The 27,981-nt window shown below is 36.9% G+C and overlaps 1 protein-coding gene across 1 annotated transcript; it reads left to right on the top strand.

The window, feature by feature from the left end:
- The first annotated feature begins 141 nt into the window (after positions 1–141).
- On the top strand, positions 142–27,981 carry LOC124259610. The gene is made up of 14 exons (XM_046693773.1): positions 142–194; positions 3,044–3,104; positions 3,597–3,671; positions 6,206–6,228; positions 7,066–7,189; positions 7,490–7,647; positions 9,860–9,920; positions 11,369–11,430; positions 12,202–12,315; positions 12,900–13,032; positions 14,106–14,216; positions 16,746–16,796; positions 22,030–22,159; positions 25,616–27,981. The coding sequence occupies exons 1-11, from the start codon at positions 192–194 to the stop codon at positions 14,111–14,113; spliced, it is 822 nt and encodes a 273-aa protein (XP_046549729.1). The 5' UTR covers positions 142–191; the 3' UTR covers positions 14,114–14,216; positions 16,746–16,796; positions 22,030–22,159; positions 25,616–27,981.

Genomic DNA, 27,981 nt, shown 5'->3' with positions numbered 1-27,981 from the left:
CTGAGTGCAGTGTTAAAGAGCCAAACCAAACCCATGACAATTAACGCAGAACAGTCTCAGATGTGGTGGACTGAACATGCATTTTCAGTCACCTTCCCGATGTGGTGAACATGTTTGGTGAACTTGTGTTTTTGTAGAAAGATCGAGAAGCTTCAACTGCTGATAAGCTGAGAGATCTTTTGGAGATCGAGATGGTGAGTAATCAATAAATATCCCAATCAGGCGAGAGGCCTTATTTTAATAGTAAGTTGTCATCACAAACCGGCTGATATAGCTGAGAGATCTGCGATCACGGCTGATAGCCAGGAGATCGAGATGGAAAGTAATCAATAAATATCCCAATCATTTCTATGAAGCATTTCACTATAATTTAATAGTAAGTTGTAAAGGCACAAACTCATGCAATATAGCCAATTGAAAATCAGTACAAATTTTAATGATTTCTTCATGGATGTGGAAAGGGTTTTGTCACTGTTTTGTACTGTTGCTTCATACGACCTGTTATTAATATTGTGGCAGAGTTAAGAATGTTTTTGGATCAGGAACTGGTCAGGAAAGGCTTGAATTCCATCATCAATGCTTAATAGGTTTGTGTGTTCTATGTTCCTTCATCAACACTACTGTTTTTTGACCCATGAAGATCAAGGTTAGAATTATCTTCAGCAACCCATGCTTGATGTAAGTGGCATCTTACGGGAACGGGTGGTCATGTTCGCTGACTTGGTTGACACGTGTCATCGCATCCCAATTGCGTAGATCGATGCTCATGATGTTGATCACTGGACTGTCTGGTCCAGACGCGAGTATTTACAGACTGCCGTCATATAGTTGGAATATTGTTGAGGGCAGTGTTATACAACAAACCAACGCCTGTTTTTAAATGACAAAGCCATGTCCTGCCCGTGAGACTGGTGAGTGCTCTGATCAATGAAACTCAGATTGCATTGCACAAATGACACCAATTCCCATGCAGCCTTCATACAGCAACGGTCTCCATTGCTTCAGTACAAGCAGCAGTACGGCCCTAATGATCCTTGTTTCATTACATGACCCATGTGCCCACTGGCCCATTGAGCAGGGTGATAAAAGCTTTCATTATGGGTGGAATTTGTCACATTATATGTGGACTTATTACAGTATCTGTCAATACTGCTCCACATGTAATCACTAGGTCTGATAAATCCTATATGACGAATAGAACGAATATTGTGTATCAAATATGAATATTGTTTAACAAATACGAACATTGTTTAACAAAAACAAATATCGGGTAACAAATACAAATGTTGTGTAACAAATACAAATATTGGGTCACGAATGCAAACAAGTCAACACTTGATGTATTATTAAATATAAATATATGACAAAGTAATTATTTGACATGCTTGACCATGTTAATATTGTAAATTTATCATGACAGTGACTAGTGACCACATTATTGCCTTCGATATATTCTATTTTGCCTATCTTGTTTTGATAAATATCACCCAAATTCAAGTAAAAACGCTCCTTTCAAAAAGATCAAAAGTATTAATTCTAGAGATCATGAATAACGAATGGAATTCATGAAGGGATACAGTTTGATTCACTGAATTCAACCCGAGTGATTCATAGCAGCCCTAGTGATGGAGGAACATAGGGAATGAATTCTTGAAGTACTGATGACCCATGAGCAAGTTTTGAATGCATTTTGTATGACTGAAAGAAAAGTCTTTCACAATTCTTACATCAGTCGCTGACTTTTTCAGCGATGTTCATTGCCTGATTGATACTGATCACAATTGTTCTCATGAATTATACTCCATTTCTTAAAAATATCTGATTGCATATTTCAATAACATTATATGGATTACTTCAGTATTGTGTGTTGCCTCCTAATTACTCACCACAATTGTTCTGATGAACTGTTGTCAATCTCTGGAATATTTTATTGCTCATTTTATTAAAAACAAAATCTCAAATCATAACAGAAAATCTCTGTTTCAGCAGAGTATCATGTTTAGCCATTGTTAATGTCCTTCTAGTGTGTACAGACGCTATTAGATACCCAGGTCTTCTACAATCATTGATTTCTTCATTAGAAACTACTTAATGTGTTAAAATCTTTCAAAGAAGATACATTATTTATGAATCCTGTATTTTTTCAGTCATTGTGGTCATGAAACGTAATAAAAGTTCACTACATGCATGCAACACCTTATAGTTGGTGTTGATTGAAAATTTACATTAATTGTTCATTAACTGACAAGCATATTATTGGAGTCACTATTATGTCATGGTGACCAGGTGTTTTCTCTTTCAAATTTTTTTAAATCTGAAGACACGTAGATGAACAAGTATGGTCTTTACCCACCGGGCATAACTCTGATCTTGGTATTTAATCATTAACTGAAATGTTATATGCTGTCTTATCATATGCAGGGTACTTATAGAACCTGGGCAACACCTTTCACATGGTAGTTATTTTTATATTAGAGTTTTATTCCAATGGTGGAGGCAAGCTCTTCACAGAATAGCACTTCTGTGGAGCTCTCGTTATCATCGCTGGCACTAGTTACAGCTTCCTACAGTGCAAACCATGCATGAAGTTGAACTTGCTGACCATTATGTTTACAAATAAGATGTCCTTTTTCATGACAAATACTATTTACTTGAAAACTTTCTATCTTGGTCAATTTGAATTTCTATTTCACTCAATCTATGATGTTATTTGCATAGTAAGATTGTAAGGCGGAAGAGGATGCTTTTCTGTTTGTCTACAGTTTCAAACCAATCTTATTAAACAAATGTAAATTCATCTGAAAAATAATGTCTGTTTTAAACTTTTTTCAAACTTCACTTTAAAGGTATTCAAAAACATATACAGAAAAATATATATGTCACTACATTTGGGGTTAGAGGGCTCATTTCAAGATACTTAAAACTGGTGATTGCATGCTACTGGCAGCGATGATAAAGGAAGAGAAACAACGGAGTTATGCACTGGGAAGGAGCTTGTGGTGAAGGAAGCCAGGGGAGATAACTGTTTTTGCTAACTCTCTAGTTGAAGTCTTCCGACAACTATGGCAAGCCAGGTGCAGGTGCCCCTAACAAGTCATCATCAGGTGAAACCAGGGCCTGACCCTAACTAACAGCTGTAGAACGCTTATTTTCTGTATTAACCATTTCTTGTGTTCTTTTAACTCTCTTTCCCATCTCTAACCATCTGCTTTATGATATATGCATGCATTAAGACTTTTGCCATTTATCATGTTTAAATGAAACAAATATATTCTGTATAATTATATTTTAAGATTCTAAATTAAGTATACTGCCTTTATTTCTTCCATTGGTAAATTTTCACTTCATCTCTGCTAAAGAAATTAATATCAGAGAAAGTAATAAAATATGTTTAACAGTGTATTATACTATTAACATGAGTTATCTCAACTTATCTCATTAATGAAAGTGAGTATTCAGACCCATATGCTTTTTGTACACACCCACACCAACTAACTTTCTGTGCCTTTGCCCTATATGTCGCCATCCTGTTGCCTTGCTGTCACCCTCCTGTCACCTTTCTCTGTCGCTATCCTGCTTGACCTGTCCTGTATCAGGTCGCCGGCTGATGGTTCGAAAGAGGGTTCAGTTCAGCCACGATCCCCTCGAACAAAGGAAAATATGTCTGAGAGGTAAAGACAACTGCTAGAGAATGAACTTTGAGAACAGCCAACAAGCTATGACGTATTCTGTTGAAATGATATGAATAAACACTGTGAGATGGATACCTTCTGTTAGTATATCACAGATACTGTCGGACATGGATACCTTCTGTTAGTATATCACAGATACTGTCGGACATGGATACCTTCTGTTAGTATATCACAGATACTGTCGGACATGGATACCTTCTGTTAGTATATCACAGATACTGTCGGACATGGATACCTTCTGTTAGTATATCACAGATACTGTCGGACATGGATACCTTCTGTTAGTATATCACAGATACTGTCGGACATGTATAACTTCTGTTAGTATATCACAGATACTGTCGGACATGGATACCTTCTGTTAGTATATCACAGATACTGTCTGACATGGATACCTTCTGTTAGTATATCACAGATACTGTCGGACATTGATACCTTCTGTTAGTATATCACAGATACTGTCGGACATGGATACCTTCTGTTAGTATATCACAGATACTGTCGGACATTGATACCTTCTGTTAGTATATCACAGATACTGTCGGACATGGATACCTTCTGTTAGTATATCACAGATACTGTCGGACATGTATAACTTCTGTTAGTATATCACAGATACTGTCGGACATGTATAACTTCTGTTAGTATATCACAGATACTGTGGGACATGTATAACTTCTGTTAGTATATCACAGATACTGTGGGACATGTATAACTTCTGTTAATATATCACAGATACTGTCGGACATGTATAACTTCTGTTAGTATATCACAGATACTGTCGGACATGTATAACTTCTGTTAGTATATCACAGATACTGTGGGACATGTATAACTTCTGTTAATATATCACAGATACTGCTAGCCGGACATGTATACCTTCTGTTAGTATATCACAGATACTGTCGGACATGGATACCTTCTGTTAGTATATATCACAGATACTGTCGGACATGTATACCTTCTGTTAGTATATCACAGATACTGTCGGACATTGATACCTTCTGTTAGTATATCACAGATACTGTCGGACATGTATACCTTCTGTTAGTATATCACAGATACTGTCGGACATGTATAACTTCTGTTAGTATATCACAGATACTGTCGGACATGGATACCTTCTGTTAGTATATCACAGATACTGTCGGACATGGATACCTTCTGTTAGTATATCACAGATACTGTCGGACATGGATACCTTCTGTTAGTATATCAGTATACATTGATACCTTCTGTTAGTATATCTGATACTGGACATTGATACCTTCTGTTAGTCACAGATATCGGACACAGATACTGATACTGTCGGACATTGATACCTTCTGTTAGTATATCACAGATACTGTGGGACATGTATAACTTCTGTTAGTATATCACAGATACTGTCGGACATGTATAACTTCTGTTAGTATATCACAGATAACTTCTGTTAGTATATCACAGATACTGTCGGACATGTATAACTTCTGTTAGTATATCACAGATACTGTCGGACATGTATAACTTCTGTTAGTATATCACAGATACTGTGGACATGATACCTTCTGTTAGTATATCATCACTGTCGGACAGACTTCTGTTGTATATCACAGGACATGACATGGATAACTTCTGTTGTATATCACAGATACTGTCGGACATGTATAACTTCTGTTAGTATATCACAGATACACGGACATGTATAACTTCTGTTAATATATTACTGTGGGACATGGATACCTTCTGTTAGTATATCACAGATACTGTCGGACATGTATAACTTCTGTTAGTATATCACAGATACTGTCGGACATGTATAACTTCTGTTAGTATATCACAGATACTGTCGGACATGTATAACTTCTGTTAGTATATCACAGATACTGTCGGACATGGATACCTTCTGTTAGTATATCACAGATACTGTCGGACATGATACCTTCTGTTAGTATATCACAGATACTGTCGGACATTGATACCTTCTGTTAGTATATCACAGATACTGTCGGACATTGATACCTTCTGTTAGTATATCACAGATACTGTCGGACATGGATATATTCTGTGAATACTGAATCAACATGTTATCTGTAGACAAATTCTGTTGACAGAGACATTCTGTTAATGATGGATAAACATATATCCATATTGTTAGGATGGCATAAATATTACCAGACATGGATACATTCCATGAATATGGAAACAAACATGTTATATGTAGACATATTCTGTTTGCAAGGAATAAACTGAGACAGAGACATTCTGTCCATTATTTTATATCTAGACACATGTTTATACTGTGAGGAGGGAATAAACGTTATGAGACAGACACGTTCTGTTAATATGTGATAAACACTGTTATTAAGGCTTATTCTATTAATAGGGAGTAGACATCAAACAGGTGCATTCTGGTGATTCAGGATAAACCCTGTCATATATAGATATTACACTGTTCTGAGGGAATATATGTTATCAGACAGATATATTTAGAGCAATCAGAAGTTATTTCATTTGCTCTTTCAATTTTTCAGAGTATTCTGAAGCTAACAAGAAGGTGAGAAATATGTACTGAATGTCAACATCAGTTATCATATCTCATTAAATAAATAAATAATTCTTCATAGGAGACCAATATCAAGCATTTAACTGTCAAAATGACCACCAAAACCTTTAACAGGAAGTGAAAGTTGATATAATTCTGAAAAAACATTCTAGTTTAAAGATTGAAAGAAAACACTGATGCTGGGTTATCTGTGTATCTCAAGGTTACCAGGTTTTCCATTCACTTTTACTGAGAAATAATTTTATCCATTGGGGTTATGACTCTTTGTAAAATGAACCAATGAAAATTCAGTTAAAAAGCTGTAAGAATATTAGCCCTTTCTATCAACAACATCTACCATGAAATTTAAAGCTAAGTATTATCGCAGCTTCCTTTTAAGTCGACCCGTGAAAATCCGGGGTAGAATAGGTCTTCAGCAACCCATGATTGCCACAAAAGGCGACTATGCTTGTCGTAAGAGATTCGAGTAATGAGATTGGGTGGTCAGGCTTGCTGACTTGGTTGACACATGTCATCGGTTCCAATTGCGCTGATCGATGCTCAAGCTTTTGATCACTGGATTGTCTGGTCCAGACTCGATTATTTACAGACCGCCACCATATAGCTGGAATATTGAGTGTGGCGTAAAACTAAACTCACTCACTCACTCACTCCTTTTAAGTCTAGGAGAGCCCACCACTACAGTATATCATACTTTAGGATTTAGAGGTTAATTGTGGAAGCCGTTACCAATTTTAGAGCCAATTATGGTGGATTAGAGCACAGGGACTGGCAATATCCTTGGTATGTAAGTGATAGACTGTGATGTGATACAATTGTCCTCATCAGGATCTAGAGTTGAAGAGTCTGGAGCTAGAACGCACCCGTGGAGGTGCAGGTGCTCCCGTACTTGACACAGATGGTAAAACGCTGACGAGGTTTCCTATAACAATGAAACGGGATAACATGGGAGGTAACTACGTCTTAATGTTACTTTAAACTCACCCACAGCAGCGGGAGATGGAGTATTATAAGCATGAGTCTTCTTGAAGCTCTACACTTCAATGTATTTTCATTCCTTGGCACAGATGCTTTATATTTTTTAATTTCTCTGTATAGTTTAGCATGGGATAGTGTACTGCTTCTTTTGTAACTTACACTGCATGGATCTAATGTACACCTAACACTTCACCGCTGTGTCGTCCGTCATGTTGAAATGCCTGTACGTTACTTGAGTAACTCTTTTCAAATGTTTCCTTGTAAAATATTTTAGTTGCAACCTTGAGAGATCAAGTTGTCACCAACAAGCGCTCCCAAGTCTGGGAGCCGGAGGAGGCGATGTATTCTCCCTTTGGTCGTCCAGGATGTGGAGCTCCCATGAAGGATACAGAGGGAAGGATAGTCGCCGTCTACCAGGGAAAACTCAGGGATGTAAGTATACATTGTGTCTTGATTGTGGAGTTCATATATTGGTGGTTATTTAGCTCTTCATAATGAACATCAGGACCTTATACCTTACCTCAGCTCTTCATATTGTTCATCATGTTTTGATAGCTTCAACCAAGTATTGATAGCTTATGTCAGCTCTTGATAGCCTACACCAGCTCTTCATAGTTCAACCATATATTGATAGCTTCAACCATATATTGATAGCTTCAACCATATATTGATAGCTTCAACCCATATATTGATAGCTTCAACCATATATTGATAGCTTCAACCATATGGTGATATATTGATAGCTTCAACCATATGGTGATATATTGATAGCTTCAACCATATATTGATAGCTTCAACCATATATTGATAGCTTCAACCAAATATTGATAGCTTATGTTAGCGCTCAAGTCTTGATAGCTTACACCATCTCTTCATGTTTTTCCCCAGATCTTGATAAAACTTATTTTTTTTCTGAATTATAATTTATCGAGCAGCTGCCATTTCACACTTGCTAGCAGTACACCTTTTGATATCAGTGCATTGTGTAGGATAGATATATAGAGGATACTAAACTCGCTTCTGTGTAATACCATTTTTATTAAGCGAGTTAATGATTTGGTATCAAAGCGAGCAAAAGCGAGTGTGATACTAAATCTTTCACAAGTTAAATAATAATTGTATTTCACAGAAGTGAGTTTAGTATTCTGTGTATTACTCTCCAACATGAATTGGTAGAAACTGCCTACAGAGTGATGACTCTCAGCTTACCCACAAGTCAAGCAAGGTCTAATACCATTGTGACAGAGGTAAAGTACTGTCGGAAATAGAAAAAACCCTGTATTTTCCATTTATCTCTACAATTTATGTAGTTGATATGTGCAAGTGTGAAATATCTGTTAAACTAAGTTTGGCCTAACTACAGCCTCAGTGGTAGAGATAGGAAATGTAGAAAAAGGACTTTACCGAGGAGACATTAGTGCAGAAATGAGCAAGGCAAATTTTTTCTAAGTCCAAAACGATTTATTTGGAACAGACCATGGCTTTATGCAAATTAGTGTGCGACGATATTATATTACAAAGGACACTTTTAAATCCCCAATTTGAAATTAGATGTAGCTTCATTATAAACGATAGCTGGCATAAAAATAACTAACTTTCATGCTGAAACTGTTAAGGATGTAGCTACCATGGAGTCTCACTGTCACTATAAAAGAAACAGATAGGGAGGGTTCGTCTCAAAAGCAAAACCTGGACGGGTGTCGCAGACGATCGTTGGGGTCGGGTTGGGGTCGAGATATCAGCTAAGATAAGATAATCCTTTAGGGAATTATACTGGGGAAGTACACGGCATGTCATAACAATTTACCAATAATATCCAGTCCTGTCGATCCTCGCGATCGGGTGGTCATTCCACCTATATATTTTGAGACATTTAATACGATGCGATTCTGTGGTTATCAGGTATCATACTGTTTTACATATCTCACATATATCTTCATGAAAGAAAGACACGTAAGATGTTAATCAATAGATGAGGCTCAGTCAACATACATGAAAAAGCACAAAATACCTTTGAGATGACCCCTTGTGCCTGTATGCAGCACATGCATTTCATGCCAGGTTAGTCGACGGTCCGTCGTCATACCTGGCTGAGCAACCTAATTGCCATCTATAGTCTGATCTATTGTTTTCAGCTGCCTTTCGTATTTTTTCTAAGTTTTGCCCGATTTCACGAGTAAACATGCTTTTCTTGATATCATATTACGCATCCCTCTGAATGCCCAGTTAGGCCGATGTGGGTTATTTTGACTTATGCTATTTGCAGTTGTTTAAATTTTAGGGATACAGAGTAACAGCCTAAAACAGTTTTTTCTATTTCCGACAGTACTTTAGTACCATTGGGACATCATAACTGTAAACCATTATGACATCATACATCTAGTGGTATTACGCTAGTGTAATATTGGCGTAAAAATATTACACTGCAGTATCTTCCACGGGCAAGTAATAAATCATATTATTAAGAAATCGAGTGAAACTATTGTCTGTTTGATGAGAAAGCCATAAAATATTAGGCCTAATTCATTCCTGTTTTTTATGATGGAGACTTTGCATGCTGCTATTGAGGTTATCCACATGTCTGCAGTGTGGAAGCAAATCTTTATTGATGTATAGTATTCTTAAGCAAGTTTCCTGTCTGCAGACTGGTTCAGCTGACAAGATCAGGAAAACGAGAGCTGCTCTCAGCTACAGGAAGGATCTCCGTAAGTGTACACACTTGTTCAATAAATTCCAGATTATGTCTTTGATATGCTTTGAAGGTGCTCCCATGGAAATCAATAAAAACCCTTGGCACATGAGTGTACACTGAAAGTGTAGACTAATGGACAGCTTTGGCAAACTACCTCATCCATGTCTCATTGAGTGAGTGAATGAGTTGGGTTTTATGCCACTGTTAGCAATATTTCAGCAATATCATGGTGGGAACACCAGAAATGGGCTTTACACATTGGGCCCATCTGGGAATCAAACACTGGCTTTCGACATGATGAGCGAACACTTTTACCATTGGGCTACTCTACGCCCCTCGGGTCTCATTGTACAGTCAACTATGGGTATAATGAACTGAAGGGGACTACCTATTTTAACATGTTATAACCATTGTTTGTTGTACACATTTTGACTAAAATATACAGGAAATGGCGATTACCTAAAAATTAGTTTGCTATGTTTGTCAGTTTGTTATAAGGGGCGGTGGGGTAGCCTAGTGGTTAAAGTGTTGGCGTCGTCACGCCGAAGACCTGGGTTCGAATCCCCACATGGGTACAATTTGTGAAGCCCATTTCTGGTGTCCCCCGCCGTGATGTTGCTGGAATATTGCTAAAAGCAGCGTAAAACCAAATTCAGTCAGTAAGTTTGTTATAAGCATGGTCGTGACCATCATAGTTTATTGAAGTTGACAACCTGATTGACAAGTGGAAGATCATTGTTTTTTCAAATCCAAGTCTTATTTACTATGGCGTTATCCCTCCTGATCTCTTTCCCAGCATTCCTTGTCCTAAACACCCCAGTTGATGCTCTCACTATCCACCACTGATTCATTAATTCTAGGCCCTTGTGAACCTTGCAGACATTTTGTTGGTTAACCTTTTCACCGAATCTTTAAATCGCTTTTCCATCATTATTTTCCAGCCTAGTTTCAACAAAGTAAATAAGTGCATTAATATTGGTTGTATGTAAAACTACACAGCAAGTCCAGCTTAGGTATCAGATCCTCTAAATATAGAACCATAGAATTTAAAGCTGCAGATACACGTTAAAGATTTTGTTGCATCATGTGATGTTAATATGTTCTGCATCTGTCGTGCTGTGGGTGATGAAGGATATGTCACTATAGAGACATAAGGGAAGATTGTGCATACTTAAAACTGTGACATCGACCTATTGTTTCTGAGCTTCTCTGACTAATACAAGGGTTCTGTTTAATATTAAATTGATTATTCTAAGGAATCAATAGAAAAATCTGCCTTTCATCACAAAGTTGATGTTTTAACTGAGGTAATGAAAAGCAAACAACTGTTTGTTGAATCCTGTCTTCAGAATCAATATGTGAAGTTAATCAGATGGTTGTCCAGCATGTACCTGACATATCCCAGTACACAGATCAAGGTCTCTGTGTTGTTATGTATGTAATCTGTTACCATGGTTGCAGAACATGAAATGGAAGAACAGAAGAGGAACAGAGAAGACATGGAAAACTACATGAAGGCTCCAGTGAGTAAACACTTTGAGTTTTCCATGTGGCATGTCATATTTCGATTTTTCCTATCGTGGCATTCTGTTGCTCATTGTCATTGGTTTGGTGGCAAGGCCTTTTAGAAGCTACATGAGATTGAAGCTACATGTAACCTGAAGGATTTGTTTGCTGGTCATGCTTTATGTAGCAAATAACCATGAAAAAATATTGTTTTGGTTCTCCATTCAGAGAAAAAATTAATAAAAAAACAATGGAAAAAATCATTTATCTATAACAAATCTCCTGGGGGCCCCTTCTAGAATATTAAGAATAGTGGATTCCATCTTATGTCCTTTCAATGAAATGCGCTGGCCAGCAAAGTACTTAACCCGTTTTACAGGTTTCAACTATTGTATCACAGTATACAGTTATTGGCTTAATATCAGGCCAATCATTATTTTTCGAGGAACAAAAATAGAGAAAAACCAATATTGACCATGTTGATATCATCTTTTTGTGGTCTATTAAACAAGGTATTGTCCTCATATAAAGTCTGTTATTGTCAATGACAAGATGAAAGCCAAATCAATGTATCTAACTTTTGACTAAAATAAGGTAAAAATTTCAAACAAACAGATTCATGTGATTGGGTCAGGTTTGGGAAAAGCCGCTTCCAGGAATTTCCATTTGATTGTTAGAAAGTCAAGTCAATACTATTAATTATCTGACCTGATGTTAATATGCGTCTCAGTTGCATGGCCTGTGAATATGGCTGAAAACATTGCATTGTTTAATACATTGTGCGACAGGTTGGTGAACTGACAGAGATCATGAAAGAGGGACTTGTAGGGAGACCTCGCCGTGACCCCATCACTGGCACATTGCTGAACCAACACCTCGCAAACTCTGACATATCCAAGCTGGTATGTATCTGATCACATTGCTTACAGGCCTAGGTACATTAGACTGATATATTAATGAAAGAAGCACCCTGCTAGAATGTGTCTTTGAATGACAAGTCAAAGTGTTACCTACCTTGTTTTAATGAGATTTGGAATACATTAGCAAGATAAAAAGGATTCTTTGCTTAAAATTCATTTAAGAATTAAGGCATTTATGATATGTTGATCTTCTCCAAAGTCTAAGCATCTAGCCTTTATTATTAGGTTTTCCTTCTCAAAGATACAAATGAAAGAATTGCAGAATTTCTGTGGAATACTAGTGGGTACCAATATTGTTGAATAAATGCTTTTGGTTGGATTTAAAAGTTAAAAACTGTAAAATTACTAAACTCATATATGGAATATTAAACACAAATCTTTGTCTCGGTTTTTACACCCAGGACGCTTAGAATATTGAATATGGCATTTGGTCTTTGATAAATGGAGCCTCCTTTGTTTGAAACAAGTGATACTATTTTGATCACTTCATGGACACAAATCCAGCTTTCTGGGTGAAAAGTGTCGGTGAAATTCAGAAGGTTACATGAACCACCTTCTCACTGCAGAAAATGAACAAGTCAGAGACCAAGCCGGTGAACTCGATGAAGGAATACCACGACTTCCTCACACACCAGGCTCTGGAACGTGAACGCATCCAAGAAACTGGACAAACTCCGAGACAATCAGGAATGGAGACATGTTAGTATTGACCTTAGCACTATGACTATTGCAGTTTGATGTTAAAGAATGGGAGTTAGCATTTTGTCAAGGCTAATGGTGAGTGGTTTAGTGATGGGAAATGAAATACCTAGAGTCTGTTACACGTCATAATTATCTGAAGTCAAAATTGTATGACAGTTTTTCAGTTAGTGCCACTTAAAATTCGCAAGTTTTCTTAAACTTTGCACTGTGATTTGTTCTTCAATGTTTTGGTTCGAAGTATTGAAATTACAACACACACAGCGCTATGATTGTGTCGTGAGACTTGGAGAACGGTACATGGGGATTTAGTTTTATGTGTGTCTGGGTCAAAGGTTCCCATAATGCTATTTATATTCCAAATATATGATGTTTATGATATGGAAACACATTAAGCCAATAATCTCTTCACCATTTGATGTAAAATGATGGATGATTAGGGCACAATTTTGCCCAATGAAGCAGCTTCAGAAACCAAAACCGAATACAATTTTTAGGTAAACAGCCCAATTTATTATGTAGTACCAAGTGACATGCAGCTATGACTCTAGCATCATGTTTAATAAGAAAACCATAATTATTAGACAATACTTTATTGAGGAAGAAAGTTTTAAATTGATATATGGAGTTTGAAAGAAGTTCTTGTTAGGAAACCTTAGTTGAAAATCTACCAATTCATGTTGCAGTCTTTTTTGATGGGCTTATTATAACAGTGATAAATTAAGAATCATCATCTCAACAACAGATTATCATGAATTGAACTAACAAGAACTACATATACTAAGGTGTATATGTCCATGTGATACACTCTGCCCAAGAGATTATGGAGTAACTTTCTAAATATCTTTACCTAGGCTTTGTCAATAGGTGAATGCATCATGACTGCATATTTTGACTCTTCATAATATATTATTTAAATTCATTACAGTAAGATTTCAAGTGAATGTGAGTTTAGCTTGTCTTTTGATATAAACTGTATTCCTAATATATTCCTAATGTATTCCTAAATTGTGCTCTTAACATATTTGTATAATTAAAAAACATGGGAAATAATCTCTGTTTACTATGCTCAGCATCATGACGTGTTTGGAACTATGTTCGGCAAGAGGGGAGGTGGTGCACCAAAGGGAGATAATCTGAAGAAGGAGAGGCTGGACAACACCCTGTTTTCCCCAAGACGTGATGTAAGTAAAAACTATCAGTAGAATATTGATAAATTCCTTGTGTTTTTTCCTAGGAAAATATTTTTGCTAAGGAAAATAATATGTGACATTTATGTATTTATGAATTAGTAGGTGCATTATTCATGTTAAGCTCATTTATTACTAAAGATGGAAAATGTCCATTTTGTTCAGCAAAATATATGCAGTGAAACTCAGATAATCTGAATGTTCCCAAATTTGGTAGTGGGGAGAATGGTTTCAAATTTTGGAAATGTTTTATTTCCTTGTAATGTTAAGTTGGTAGGAAATCTTTTGTTTCTTTAAGGTTGAGAGTTCATTAGGATATATTTTCAACATAATGATAGCATTTTAAATCATTTATATATATAGTTACAGTGAATGAGATTTTTCATTACATTTACTTACTGCTGATAGGCGAAAAACAATTTTAAATTTTGTTCCTTTTGTTGTCAATTTTTGTTGTTAATGAAATTTGAGAAAGGTCTGGGTATAAATATAACATCCTTTTTTATTTACAAACTATCCCCAAAACAGTCGCCAGGATGGGGATTTTGGACTAACATACATGTAGTGTAGATTAATGCGTTTCACTGTAACTAGATTGTTTCCCCACAAAATGGATATTTACCTTAATCTCAATTGTCATGCTAAGTCATATTATGAGCTGAAGTAATTATACAAAGACAAGCTATGAGCTCTGTCTCAGCTGTTGTTTTAACATATTGTTTCTTGTTATTGGAAGACCTTGGGCTCCTGGAAAAGATCATTCTTAGGGCCCACTTTCACAAAGTGAACTTAGTGCTATGATCCCATACCCTCCCATACCCTTCACATTTACATAAGATAGTTATAGCACTAAGATGGCTTTGTGCAAGGGGGCCCTGAACTATAACACTAACCTTACATGATTAGACTAATATAACGGTAATGCTATTTTTGAGGGCATTATCATTTGCAGAAGCCCAAGGTCTTTCATTAACTGCCCGACGAAGGAGGGCAGTTGAAAAAGACCGAGGGTTTCTGCAAATGATAATGCCCTCAAAAATAGCATTACCGTTATTATTGCTAAAATACATGGAATTTGTGTTGAAAAGAAAAAGGAAACAATGAAGCAATTTGACTGTAAGTTTACTCAAAACCAACTTCTGACGGGGTTGACTGCCCGAATGCAATTACGTCATCGAACAATTCAAGTGACGTCACAACAGAACGTGACGACATTCGACTTTGGCCTTTGACAAGACCATAGCCTGCAACATGTCAAACTATGTCAGACACAACGTCAGTTTTCAGTGTTCAGTTTTGGTCCAACAACAACGTTAATGGTGCAATTGTTAGGTTAGCACCAGCAAGAAAGCCAATATTACCGCTATTTAAAGCGGGAATTCGGGTTCCTTTGACTTGTTTGCCCCAGAATATCTGCCAGTCCAAAGCCAATGTCGAATGAACCGTAAGCCCACACACCCACTATGACGTCACTTGACAACAGAACTGATAGTGGCCCGTCGTTAAGGTTGAGCGGTCCAATATCATTTGCAGCGCCCGCAAATGTCTGATAATGGGATGGCCGTTTCATGATAATTCCATGTATTTTAGCTATAATATATCATTATTTGGGTCACAGTTGTATGTATATTTGTCCACTTACCCAAAGGAAGGCTGCAAATCTTATATGTTAACTGGGCCTTAGGTCAAGTCAGTTTGAAACTTGGGTATCATGTGCATCCCCTTTTTCAAAATATTAGATCAGCCTCTGTTGACCTTTGTTTGAGGTGGAGGATGTTAAAAACAGTAAGTGAGTGAATGTTATTTTATGTCGCTGTCCACAAAAATTCAGCTTTATGATGGCTACATATAGATAATGTCAGTGCAATCAGCCAAATGGCTGACAGCTGAGCAGTGATCCTGCAGTTAGAGTGAGTGAGTGAGTTGGGTTTTATGCCGATTAGGCAATATTCCAGCAATATCATGGTGGGGAACACCAGGAATGGGTTTCACACATTGTACCCATGTGGGAAATTGAACCCGAGGCCTTTGGCAGGACAAGCAAACGCTTTAACCACTAGGCTACGCCACCGCCCCCTGCAGTTGGAGGAAAAAGATGTGGAAAAAAGACTAAGGAAGGAATGTTGTTTTATGACACATTCCACATTAATTCCACTGTGTCATGGCAATCTTTAAGTAATAACAATATGGCTTGGCAAATGGCTGATAGCCTGAGCCCCGATCCTTCAGTTGGAGAAGAGGCTGTGAAGCATTGAGTGAATGTTGTTTTATGCCTTATTCCACAATAATTCAGATGCATCATTGTAATCTGTAGATAATAACATCATGGCCCAACAAGTGGCTGATAGGATGAGCACAGATTCATACCAGGTATGGTTCCGATGACACAGAGTCATCCATGGCCATGTAATTCAACTACCAATTATTCGCTTCTATGCAGTTGTTGCTATGGTGTTTCTCGGGCAACAAGCCAAAGACATGTGGGAGTTGAGGCAGCATTAACAAACTGTAATCTTTCTTCAGGCTAATGGAAAATTGATCATGGACAAAAAGGCTGTTACCGATTTGGCTGAGGTTCGTTGGTTTGGACGCTTCACTCTGTTGATAATATTGCATGTTTCTCTGTCTGTCAGTGTCATGTTTCTTATGCTACATGGGGTTTTTAAGAAAATGTTTCATTTTTGTATTTTTTGTTCATGTATTCTTTATCAAAATTCACATCAACCATATGCATGTCATTCATCAACACAATGCTATTTTAAGAGGTTATTTAGAGTATATATATTAAACAAGTTTTTAATTAATTTAATTAATTCAATTTTGGGATGAATCTTCATTTCTTTAAAATTTGCAGAAATGTTCATGCCATGTGTTGAAATTGTAAACAATGTATTTAATTTGAAGAACTAAATTTTCATTTAAAAAAATGATTTTGTGATAAAAGAGAAAAAAAACAAAAATGATATCTCCCCATTTAACGTCCCCTGTAGCTTCCTGAGTGGATGGAAGCGCCACCTAGGGAGATTCTTACCACGCGGAGTATGCCAGAGGTATTGAGTTTGTAACTGTTTGGTATAATGGCCACAATGTACCAAGTTTGAACTGCATGTATTTAGCCAATGTATGCACCATAAATAACATGTTTGATTTGCCGTTATTAATTTCACATGCATAAATATTAGATTTTTTTGTGGGTGTATTATGGTGATGTTTGACTGACAACAAGCAATGTACAAGTACTGACCTGTGTTATCCCTGTTTGTGTTACATGTCATGTATCCTGTCTATATATGTGCCTTTGGGTCGTTATTGATACAATCTCTGAAATACAGGTATTGATATCTTTTTCCTCAAGCATTTTCCAAACGTAATTCAAATAATATTTGTGAAACTTACTCAAACAGTGTTAAACGTAACTCAGATTACAAGAAACATACCTCAAACTGATGAAACATAACTTACGTTTTGTGAGACATACCTCAAACTGTGTGAAACATACTTCAAACTTTGTGAAACATACCTCAAACTTTGTGAAACATGCCTCAAACTTTGTGAGACATATTTTTGTGAGACATACCTCAAACTTTGTGAGACATACCTCAAACTTTGTGAAACATACCTCAAACTATGTGAAACATGCCTCAAACTTTGTGAGACATACCTCAAACTTTGTGAGACATACCTCAAACTTTGTGAAACATACTTCAAACTATGTGAAACATACCTCAAACTTTGTGAAACATGCCTCAAACTTTGTGAGACATACCTCAAACTTTGAGAAACATACCTCAAACTTTGTGAGATATACTTCAAACTTTGTGAGACATACCTCAAACTTTGTGAGACATACCTCAAACTTTGTGAAACATACCTCAAACTGTGTGAAACATACCTCAAACTTTGTGAAACATGCCTCAAACTTTGTGAGACATACCTCAAACTTTGAGAAACATACCCCAAACTTTGTGAGATATACTTCAAACTTTGTGAGACATACCTCAAACTTTGTGAGACATACCTCAAACTATGTGAAACATACCTCAAACTTTGTGAAACATACCTCAAACTTTGTGAGACATATACCTCAAACTTTGAGAAACATACCTCAAACTTTGTGAGACATACTTCAAACTTTGAGAGACATACCTCAAACTTTATGAGACATACCTCAAACTGTGTGAAACATACCTCAGACTTTGTGAAACATACCTAAAACTTTGTGAGACATACCGGTACATCAAACTTTGTGAAACGTACCTCAAACTTTGTGAAACATACCTCAAACTTTGTGAGACATACCTCAAACTTTGTGAAACATACCTCAAACTGTGTGAAGTATAACTTAAGTGAAATGTCATTGAAAAGAGAAAACTTGTATACAGGGCAGCCCTAATAATTTTTCAACACATGTAAATATATTTCATTAGATCAACAGGTTTCCTGTACCTTGCACAACAATTAATAACATTTCTGTATATCATTCATTAGATTGATGGAAATAACCTGAAATTAGAAATCTTAAACCAGTGTAATTTAATTTGATTAAAATGAGATCCTTACAGCGATACAATACCTCACAGAGTGAGACCAACCCATCGTAGGACATTGTATCAGGAGAACGCTCAAGTCATCAAAATTATATATATTCAATCACCTTCAAGTCTACTTCAAGGCTTATGAGAGTGAGCAAAGCATTCTGACCAGCATATCTGATTTCTGTATGGTAATAGAGTCAAGGAAAACAAAGTATGTATTGATTGTGTCCTGGCCTCAAATGATACTGTAGGTGGTATTTGTGTGCTGTGAACGGGTATCTGTGTTGACAGATTAATGCTTTCAGATTCAAAGAAAGAAGGGTTTCATTCATTGTTATCTTGAGAATCTAATACTGAACTGGCAAATCACTGTATGGAACACCTTCAACATGACACTGACCAACTGGCCACACAGCTACCATAATGCAGTTCTGCAACAATTATTACTAGCATGTCAATAGGTAATCAATAACTGATCAATTGCCAAAAAAGATTACGAGAACAATAATCTGAATTGATCTTTGGGATTCCTTGATTACCCCACATCAACATGAATCATGATGGGACAAGGTTTCTCGGCTGTAGGTTTACCATGCAATACTTAGGCTTTTAATTACTGCAGCATACAAATGTCTTAGACAGGCATATAAATCCATATCACCAGGTACAACAGTATCAGCTAGCTGCTCACATGTTGTGGACATCCGATCATCATTTCAGTTCGACAACATAACAGCAAGAAATATTCCACTTAAAAGTAATTCAGGACTACTTTGTTTCATATTGTTAAATTAACATATCATGGCATGACAGGCAGTCTATAGTGTCATGGCATGAGGTCGGGAGGTTCTGAACGTTTTTTGGGTAGTATATACAATTAGTGGCACATGTCATTTGTTGAGAGAGTTTTTTGTGTTACTTACTTGCACTTTTTAGTGTAAAATTAACCAAAAAGGCTTTAGGACAAAGGGAGAGTTTGTAGAACATATGACGTGCCCAGTGAGTGATTATGTTTTTTATTTGTAAAACCCAATGCCAATTATTTATTTGTAGAATCAATTGATTATGAATTAACAAGACACTGATTCTTCATCTGGAATCAACATTCTATTTTTGTCAGAACTACCTGCCATTAAATATCAACACATGGCTCAGTAACTAAGATTTATCCTCATTCTTTCATTATTAATTCTATAGGCTCTGCATACAACCCCATCCATTTCCATTACAAATGAACATTCTAATAAAAGCCAAAATAGTTTAAGATTTTTTTAACAATCATTTTCATGATAAATATCTATCCATACAAACAATACTTCTGTTTCTATTGTGTTTTTTCCAACACATTTTTAAGAGTTGGCACAGACACAGTCAAGGATCTTAGTCACATTGCCTGACATTGCCTACAGACAATCAAGGTCCCAGTGTAAATGTTGGCTGTTAGATGTACATGTGTGAACTTGTATACGTACCTTGTGTGGTTTACCTGTGTCAGGACTGAACTCGGTCATGTTCTTGTACACCTGTCCGGTTCTCCTTTGTCACAACTCTGTGGCAGCTTTCTGTGTAAATGTTACTCACACATATTGTGTCATTTATCCGTACATTTGTTCGTGGGACTGCAAGGAAGATTTGATCAATGTTATTTACCTATGTGTGTCATGCTGCACACAATGTATATTATGATTATCATTAATGATGAAAATTTGAAGTGGATTTTTTTATATGCTGTTTGTATTTTTCTGACCTAATTATTCATTAAGAAAATCTAAACAGTTCAGTGTGCATACCAGTACTCAACAAACTGATATCTTCAATGTACTGAAATTACATTTGTAATGAAAGACATTCAAACCTTGTTGTGTTGAACTTAGATGTGTCGAATTCCCGGTTGTCTTGAGCTCATCTGCCAGTTCCTACATATCCTGCTACTTTTTTTCACTGTCATGTGAAACTGGACGTGTAGAATTCCCAGTTGTCAACTCAATTTGGGAGTCTTAAGTATTAAATTCAAGCATAACATTCCACTGATGACTTGAACAGTTCAAAATACATTCCCATACCCTCACTCGCTAGTTTTTAACCTTCTAGTTCACTTCACACACACAATCCTAGTTGCAATCACATAAACAGCAGTGTCCCAATATCCGATCAAACCTAATTACTATGAATTCCCTACATCAAAGGTGCAAGGTGATTAATGTATACACATCTGAAAATCAAGTAAACCAGATTAAGATTCTGTTAGAGAATCAGTTTCAGGCAGTGTCCTATACAGCAATGCTGATCTGAATGGGGACAGGGAGACTGAAACTACACCTGAGTGACCTGCCCTTCACTACCTGCAGTCTCGTCAATGCCATTTACACTTGTCTTGAAATCAAGAGGGTTGCATGATATTTGGCAGTGTAGGAAAGATAGCCCGTCCCAACGTCCGAGACGGATGGATTTTGTGGATGACGGGTTAAAAATATATCTAGTCCATCCTCATGTCGGGTCAATTTTAGCAAACCAATGACATATATATAATGATTATAACCTTTTTGAATATTTACTGCCGAAGGTGTTTTATTTATATTTGGAGGACAGGCTAGATTTTGGCAGGACTGGTAAAAAATTTGACCTGCCAGTCCTGTGGACAGGCTAGATTTTCTACATCTTTCCTACACTGTGTTTGGTTTACAAAATTCACATTGTTGGTTGTCAGAGTCGAAGCCCAGATAGCTAATCTTTTTCCAGATCCCCACAAGTTTGACACAATAAGGTTCGAGTGTAGCTTACATTTACATTTTCAGAATGTTCTTGATGCGAATATTATACAAAACTCTAACACAGCATTGATTATGTCATTCGTTGCAATATATCTTAAGGAAATTATTCTGACACACCATGTGATACAATTAGAGACGTATATGAGGTCAGTACCTGATGTTATGGACTCCTAGGGGTAGAGTTTGTATGATATGAAGCCACCCAAATAATAGCCTCTTTACCAAAACATCAAATTGTAGAAAGATCTATATGCGAGTGAATCAAATAATTGTTCACCTTGTTTGGATGACATTTGTGGAAATCAAGCTGAGCAGACGACACACCAAGGGACATAACTCTAATTTCTTACCATCTAGGCTGGTATTGATGCCAATTCATTATGAACTGACAAGCTGTATCAGCCCGATATGTGAGTGTGTGTCATGATGCAACACATGTGTGTGTAAGTGTTTTTTACTAGTTGTTGAGTGGGATACAAGTTCATGTTCTCTGTCGTGCAGCACAAGGCATATGTGGGGGGATCAGAATGAAGAGTACAGTTCCTCCAAGTTGGGGCAGAGGTTTGTCAAGTCCACCATTCCCAGCAAGCACTCCAACATGTACGAGATCCCTGAAAGAGGACCTTCAAATGTGAGTTCACTGAACCTTATAACATTTTTATCATCAATAAGTATCTAGGATCTTTCAGTAAAGGGCCTGTTATTGTCTATGTAGATGGGAGACTGCCAGCTCTTGACACTCTCATGTCTTATAGTCCACCTTGAGAACACACTATCATCTGTCATAGTCCCCCAAGAGGGCACCTTGACTATCAACTGTTATACCCCACTGAGAGGAAACACACCATCTGTTATACCCCACCGAGAGGAAACTGATCAACTGTTATACCCCACTGAGAGGAAACACACCATCTGTTATACCCCACCGAGAGGAAACACATCATCTGTTTTATCCCACCGAGAGGAAACATATCATCTGTCATAGTCCCCCAAAAGGGTACCCTGACTATCATCTGTTATACCCCACTGAGAGGAAACACACCAACTGTTATATCCCACCGAGAGGAAACACATCATCTGTTATATCCCACTGAGAGGAAACACATCATCTGTTTTATCCCATTGAGAGGAAACACATCATCTGTTATATCCCACTGAGAAGAAACACATCATCTGTTACACAGAGATGCCAACCTCTACGAATTTATTGTAGTTGCTACAAATCTAGCTTCAAACTACGCCAATACTATGGCACTAGAAATTCTACGAAATTTGAAAAAATTCATTAAAATTCACCAAAACATAATATTTTCGTCAATTAAATACATTTTTGGACTTCATTTACCTTTCATTCATCAAATTTAATGACATATTTCAACTAGAATCATTGCAAGTAGCAAAGGTAATTTAAGCGAAATTGTCTATGAGAAATCTGAAGCTGACTTCAAAACCTTTGCGATTTGATGCACTTATTGTGTACCGGCGGAAAATGACGATCCTATCAGAATGATTTAACCACGTGACCATTCCTTTTGATCGATTATATGAAACCGGTATGTGGAATTAAAGCATCACTCTTGATTAGTGTCATATTATCTTTTTCAGAATCCATCATCATTTTAAATATTTAGTTGACAACTAATTTTATGGTCAAACTACTAATTTTGATCCTTACTACTACTATTTCCAACACTTTGGTGTTGCCATCTCTGGTTATATCCAACTTAGAGGAAACACATCGTCTGTTATATCCCACCTGAGGAAACACATCATCTGTTATATCCCACTGAGAGGAAACACATCATCTGTTATACCCCACTGAGAGGAAACACATCATCTGTTATATCCCACCTGAGGAAACACATCATCTGTTATACCTCATCTGTTATATCCCACTGAGAGGAAACACATCATCTGTTATATCCCACTGAGAGGAAACACATCATCTGTTATATCCCACCTGAGGAAACACATCATCTGTTATATCCCACTGAGGAGAAACACTTCATCTGTTATACCCCACTGAGAGGAAACACATCTGTTATATCCCACCAAGAGGAAAGACATCATCTGTTATATCCCACCTAGGGGAAACATATAATCTGTTAGATCCCACCGAGCGGAACCACATCATCTGTTATATCTGTTCCATCTCAGTTCAAAACTGCAGTGATAAAACCACTTCTTAAGAAACCGTCTCTTGCCGCCAACACCTTGCGACATTACAGGCCAGTTTCCAATCTGCCATTTCTGTCAAAGGTTCTGGAGAAGGCGGTGAAGATCCGTCTTTTAGAGCATTTAGAACAGGAACAGTTATTATATGAATTCCAATCAGCATACAGACACAGGCATAGCACCGAGACTGCTCTTGTCCGAGTGGTAAATGATCTGTGCATGGCAGCGGATTCTGGAAAAGTATCTCTCCTAGTGTTGCTTGATTTATCATCAACCTTTGACACGATTGACCATCAGAAGTTGTTATCCAGGCTAAAGACTGATTTTGGAGTGCATGACACAGTTCTGGCATGGTTTGCCTCATATCTGTCAGACAGGAGCCAGTCAGTTGTTGTGAAGACCGTCCACTCACAAAGAGTTCCTCTATCCTGTGGCTTACCCCAGGGGTCTGTCCTGGGGCCCATCTTGTTGTTGACCCTCTACACGAAGCAGTTGGGTCAGCTCCTTGTAGAAGAGAAAATGAACAATCACTTGTATGCTGACGACACCCAGATGTATGACTCATTTGAAATAGAGCAGGAGGAACAGCACAAGACATGGGCAAAGATGGAACATTCCATCTCTGATGTCAAAGAATGGATGACTCTGAACATGCTTCAGCTAAATGAGGAGAAGACGGAAGCTGCTGTTATGGGGCCTAAGACCAAGCTTTCCAAGTTGTGTCAGGACAAACTACATATTAACCAGACAAGCATCGATATGTCCCCTGTTGTGAAGAATCTAGGCGTCCTAATTGATGCTTGATTATCGATGGAACAGCAAGTGAACAACATATATAAAAGTTGTTACTTTCAACTGAGAAACTTTGGGAAAATCCACATCTCATAACTGAGGATTCAGCTGCAAAGCTCGCTTCGTTGCCTGATTCTGACACGATAGACTACTGCAACAGTCTGCTTGCAAACATACCAGCAACACTCCTAAGTAAGCTTCAAGAAGTGCAAAATCAAGCCGGCAGGATAGTCACCAGATCTCCCTCAAGAATGCATAACACCGTTACATTGGCTCCCAGTAGCATGGTGAGAGTGGACTTTAAAATCATCATCCTGGCATATCAGTGCGTTCACAATCTAGCCCCTTCATACCTGTGTGACATTGTATGTATGTACATTCCACCACGCTCCTCAGGTCTGAGAATCAACAGAGACTCATAGTGCCATCATGGAAGAAAATGTCCTTCGGTTACAAGTCCTTTAGTTTCCCTTTGCAGCTGCCACTAAATGGAACTCACTGCCAGATTTTCTCAAAACTTTTTTCTCTTCGCCCAGTCGTTGGAACAATTTAAGTGTCTCCTAAAGACTCATCTGTTCGATTTGTACTTTTAAAGTGACCTCGTACTGCTACTAGTTTTTACTTCTTTTCCTTGACTCTTGTATGCGCTATGAGCATGCCCCAGTGGAGTTTGGCGCCATATAAATGGACATTATTATTATTATTATTATTATATCCCACCTAGAGGAAACACATCTTCTGTTATATCCCACCAAGAGGAAAGACATCATCTGTTATATCCCACCTAGGGGAAACATATAATCTGTTAGATCCCACCGAGAGGAAACACATCTTCTGTTAGATCCCACCTAGAGGAAACACATCATCTGTTAATATCCCACCTAGATGGGACACTGTCAGAACCTGTTTTTGACTACATAGATGGGACAGTGTCAGTTCTTTCATAGACCTTCTAGAATCGACACTGTCATCTATTATAGCCCACCCAGGTGACACTGAGCCAGGCAAGCAAGGTTCTGTCCTGTGATGGCCTTCTGGGAAGAGCTGGTTGATGTAATGGTTGTCTATGTGCATCGTACATGTCTTTGCAGGGTATTAATCTTTGTGTTCTCTACAACAGCCCTACAGTACTCGGGCCCCCTACGCCATCCACAACTACTAGGTGTACCTGGATCTCCACCAGCCAGTGGGATGCAGCATATGGTCATCAGTGGTCAAACATCAGCATGAAATAAACAAAACTGTCCTTCAAGACTTGTTTATTGTTTCCATTTTTCACAATGGACAATTGTTGATTTTGTTATATCACATACTTATTTACAAACCTTAAGAAGCAAATTTGTTGACATTTTGAAATGTTGCATTTGTTAGAAGAAATAAAGTTTCATAAATTAGTGTCTATCTTCTAAACTGTGTAATATTCAATGAATGGTAGAGGCTCTGAATATTGTTTATTTACTGTTTTGTGTTGTTGATATGATGAACTATGTTTCAAAACTGTTGACAACATTTTAATATTTTCTAATACTTTAAATTTTTGTTTTGTATTTTGTGATGTTCATTAATATACCTGAAGCAACAACCACAACCCTAAATATGATACAATAAAACCTGATATCATCACTAAGCATTATTAGTTGAAGGAAGACACTATAAACGGGTTAAGGAAAGCACTGTTAGGTTAAGGAAAGCATTATTAGTTCAAGAAAAGAACTGTTAGGTTAAAGATATATTTGTCAGATTAAGGAAAGAATTTTTAGGCGTAATATCTTTTGTAAACAATTATGGTTTTGTGCACAATGCATGGTAAAATAATCAATTTAAATAATGCAGTTAATTTTCAAACAGTCAAACACATCACAGCTTCACAACCTTTTGTTCAGATTATCTTAACAGGATCCAATAAGTGATGTCATTGAAGGCCTACTGGGTTCTTACAAAACAGGAACAGGATGTGTTTTGACATGGGTCTGAGAGCATGTTAATTTGGAATGTGCACTTTTGTCATACAGTAACTTTGTGAAAGTGGGTTGTATGTTAGATACTTACAAGTTTTTAATAAAACAAATTTTGCATTTGTAAAAACTCCAGTTTGTCATATGGTTGGTCCTTGAAGTCGGTATTTAACTTTAATTAAATGTTGATAGTTGTAAGGGTGTTGTGTTCAGTTGTAAGGAATATGTAATTCTTCGTGAAGTATTAAGGAATTGTTCTTATTGTTCATGTATTTAAAGAAGATTCTCACATTACAAATCTAAAACCTGATTCATCTTCATCTGTCACTATTTTGTATCACCATTTTCACTGGCAAGCAGGATTCATGATTTCGAGGTCCTTTCAAGTGTATCCTGTTTGCCTGAAGAGTGCTTTCTTTACATAACAGTATTTGTGTGCTATACGTTTTTAGTGAAACTTTACTTTGGAATATTGTTGATATTTGTTCATGTTTATTAAATTTTGTGAAAGTGTCTCCATCAATTTTATTCTACACACAAAGTAACTTTATGCATGTTGTCATTTAAACTTGTTTTCTGATAAATCTCTGTTATGAATTAGGGTGGTACATGTATCATTGAAAATTTACTATATTCACGAATTTATACTGAATTATGTATGAATTTATATGTATGATGCGTGCATTGTATGATATCTGTGAACTTTTTACAAAAAGGAAAGCTGTGATATACACTCAAATGTATATATATTCTGTATATATCCTTATATGTTTATATGACTATATAATATTACGTAAGATACTATAGTGCACATATCTATCATGTTATATCTGTATATGTGAAAATTAATTATTTATCACCTATATGTTTAAAAAATGATGTTATGACTTGCCAGTAAAATCTCTTGTTCATAAAATAATTTTCAGTCAGTATCAAGAGCCTCACATATTATACTATCAAAGAAATTATTTTGATAAAATGTATATTGTGAAAGTATTTCATCCTTTATTTCCTCCTTTAAAGTATTTATTCTTGTTGGCTAGGTGACTTCTTGATTTTATGTATTATTTTTTACATTTGTATTTTTCTATATATCTGCTCACTTTTACAAGTCAAGACATACAATTACCTGCCAGTATCATAAAATCTTCTCTCAGTACAGGTGGTGGGGTAGCCCAGTGGTTAAAGCGTTCGCTTGTCACCCTGAAGACCCGGGTTTGATTCCCACAGTGTGTGAAGCCCATTTCTGTTGTACCACGCCATGATATTGCGGAAATATTGCTAAAAGCAGAGTAAAGCCAACTCACTCACTCACTCTTTCCAGTCCAGTACTATACAACACGATTTTTACTTGACCAGTATTGTGTTTTGTTGTGTTGATCTGATGTCGTCCGTTATTTATTAAGCTGTTTTCATTTTGATACATGTTTCTATCACAGATTTATTATGTCGCTATCAACCTAGTCCTGTCAAATATAAATAAATCTAAATGAAGTTGTATTTTCAAATAATAAAGATAGTTTGAAATTCA

The sequence above is a fragment of the Haliotis rubra genome, unplaced genomic scaffold (assembly GCF_003918875.1).
Source record: "Haliotis rubra isolate DU_JTF1 unplaced genomic scaffold, ASM391887v1 Scf73, whole genome shotgun sequence".
NCBI classification, from domain to species: Eukaryota; Metazoa; Mollusca; class Gastropoda; order Lepetellida; family Haliotidae; genus Haliotis; species Haliotis rubra.
This window is presented reverse-complemented; position numbering and strand designations above follow the sequence as displayed.

Coding starts and splice junctions, on each gene's coding strand:
- LOC124259610 (XM_046693773.1), top strand. Junction 3,672..6,205: donor AAGGAAAATATGTCTGAGAG/GTAAAGACAACT, acceptor TCAATTTTTCAG/AGTATTCTGAAGCTAACAAG. Junction 11,431..12,201: donor AAAACTACATGAAGGCTCCA/GTGAGTAAACAC, acceptor ATTGTGCGACAG/GTTGGTGAACTGACAGAGAT.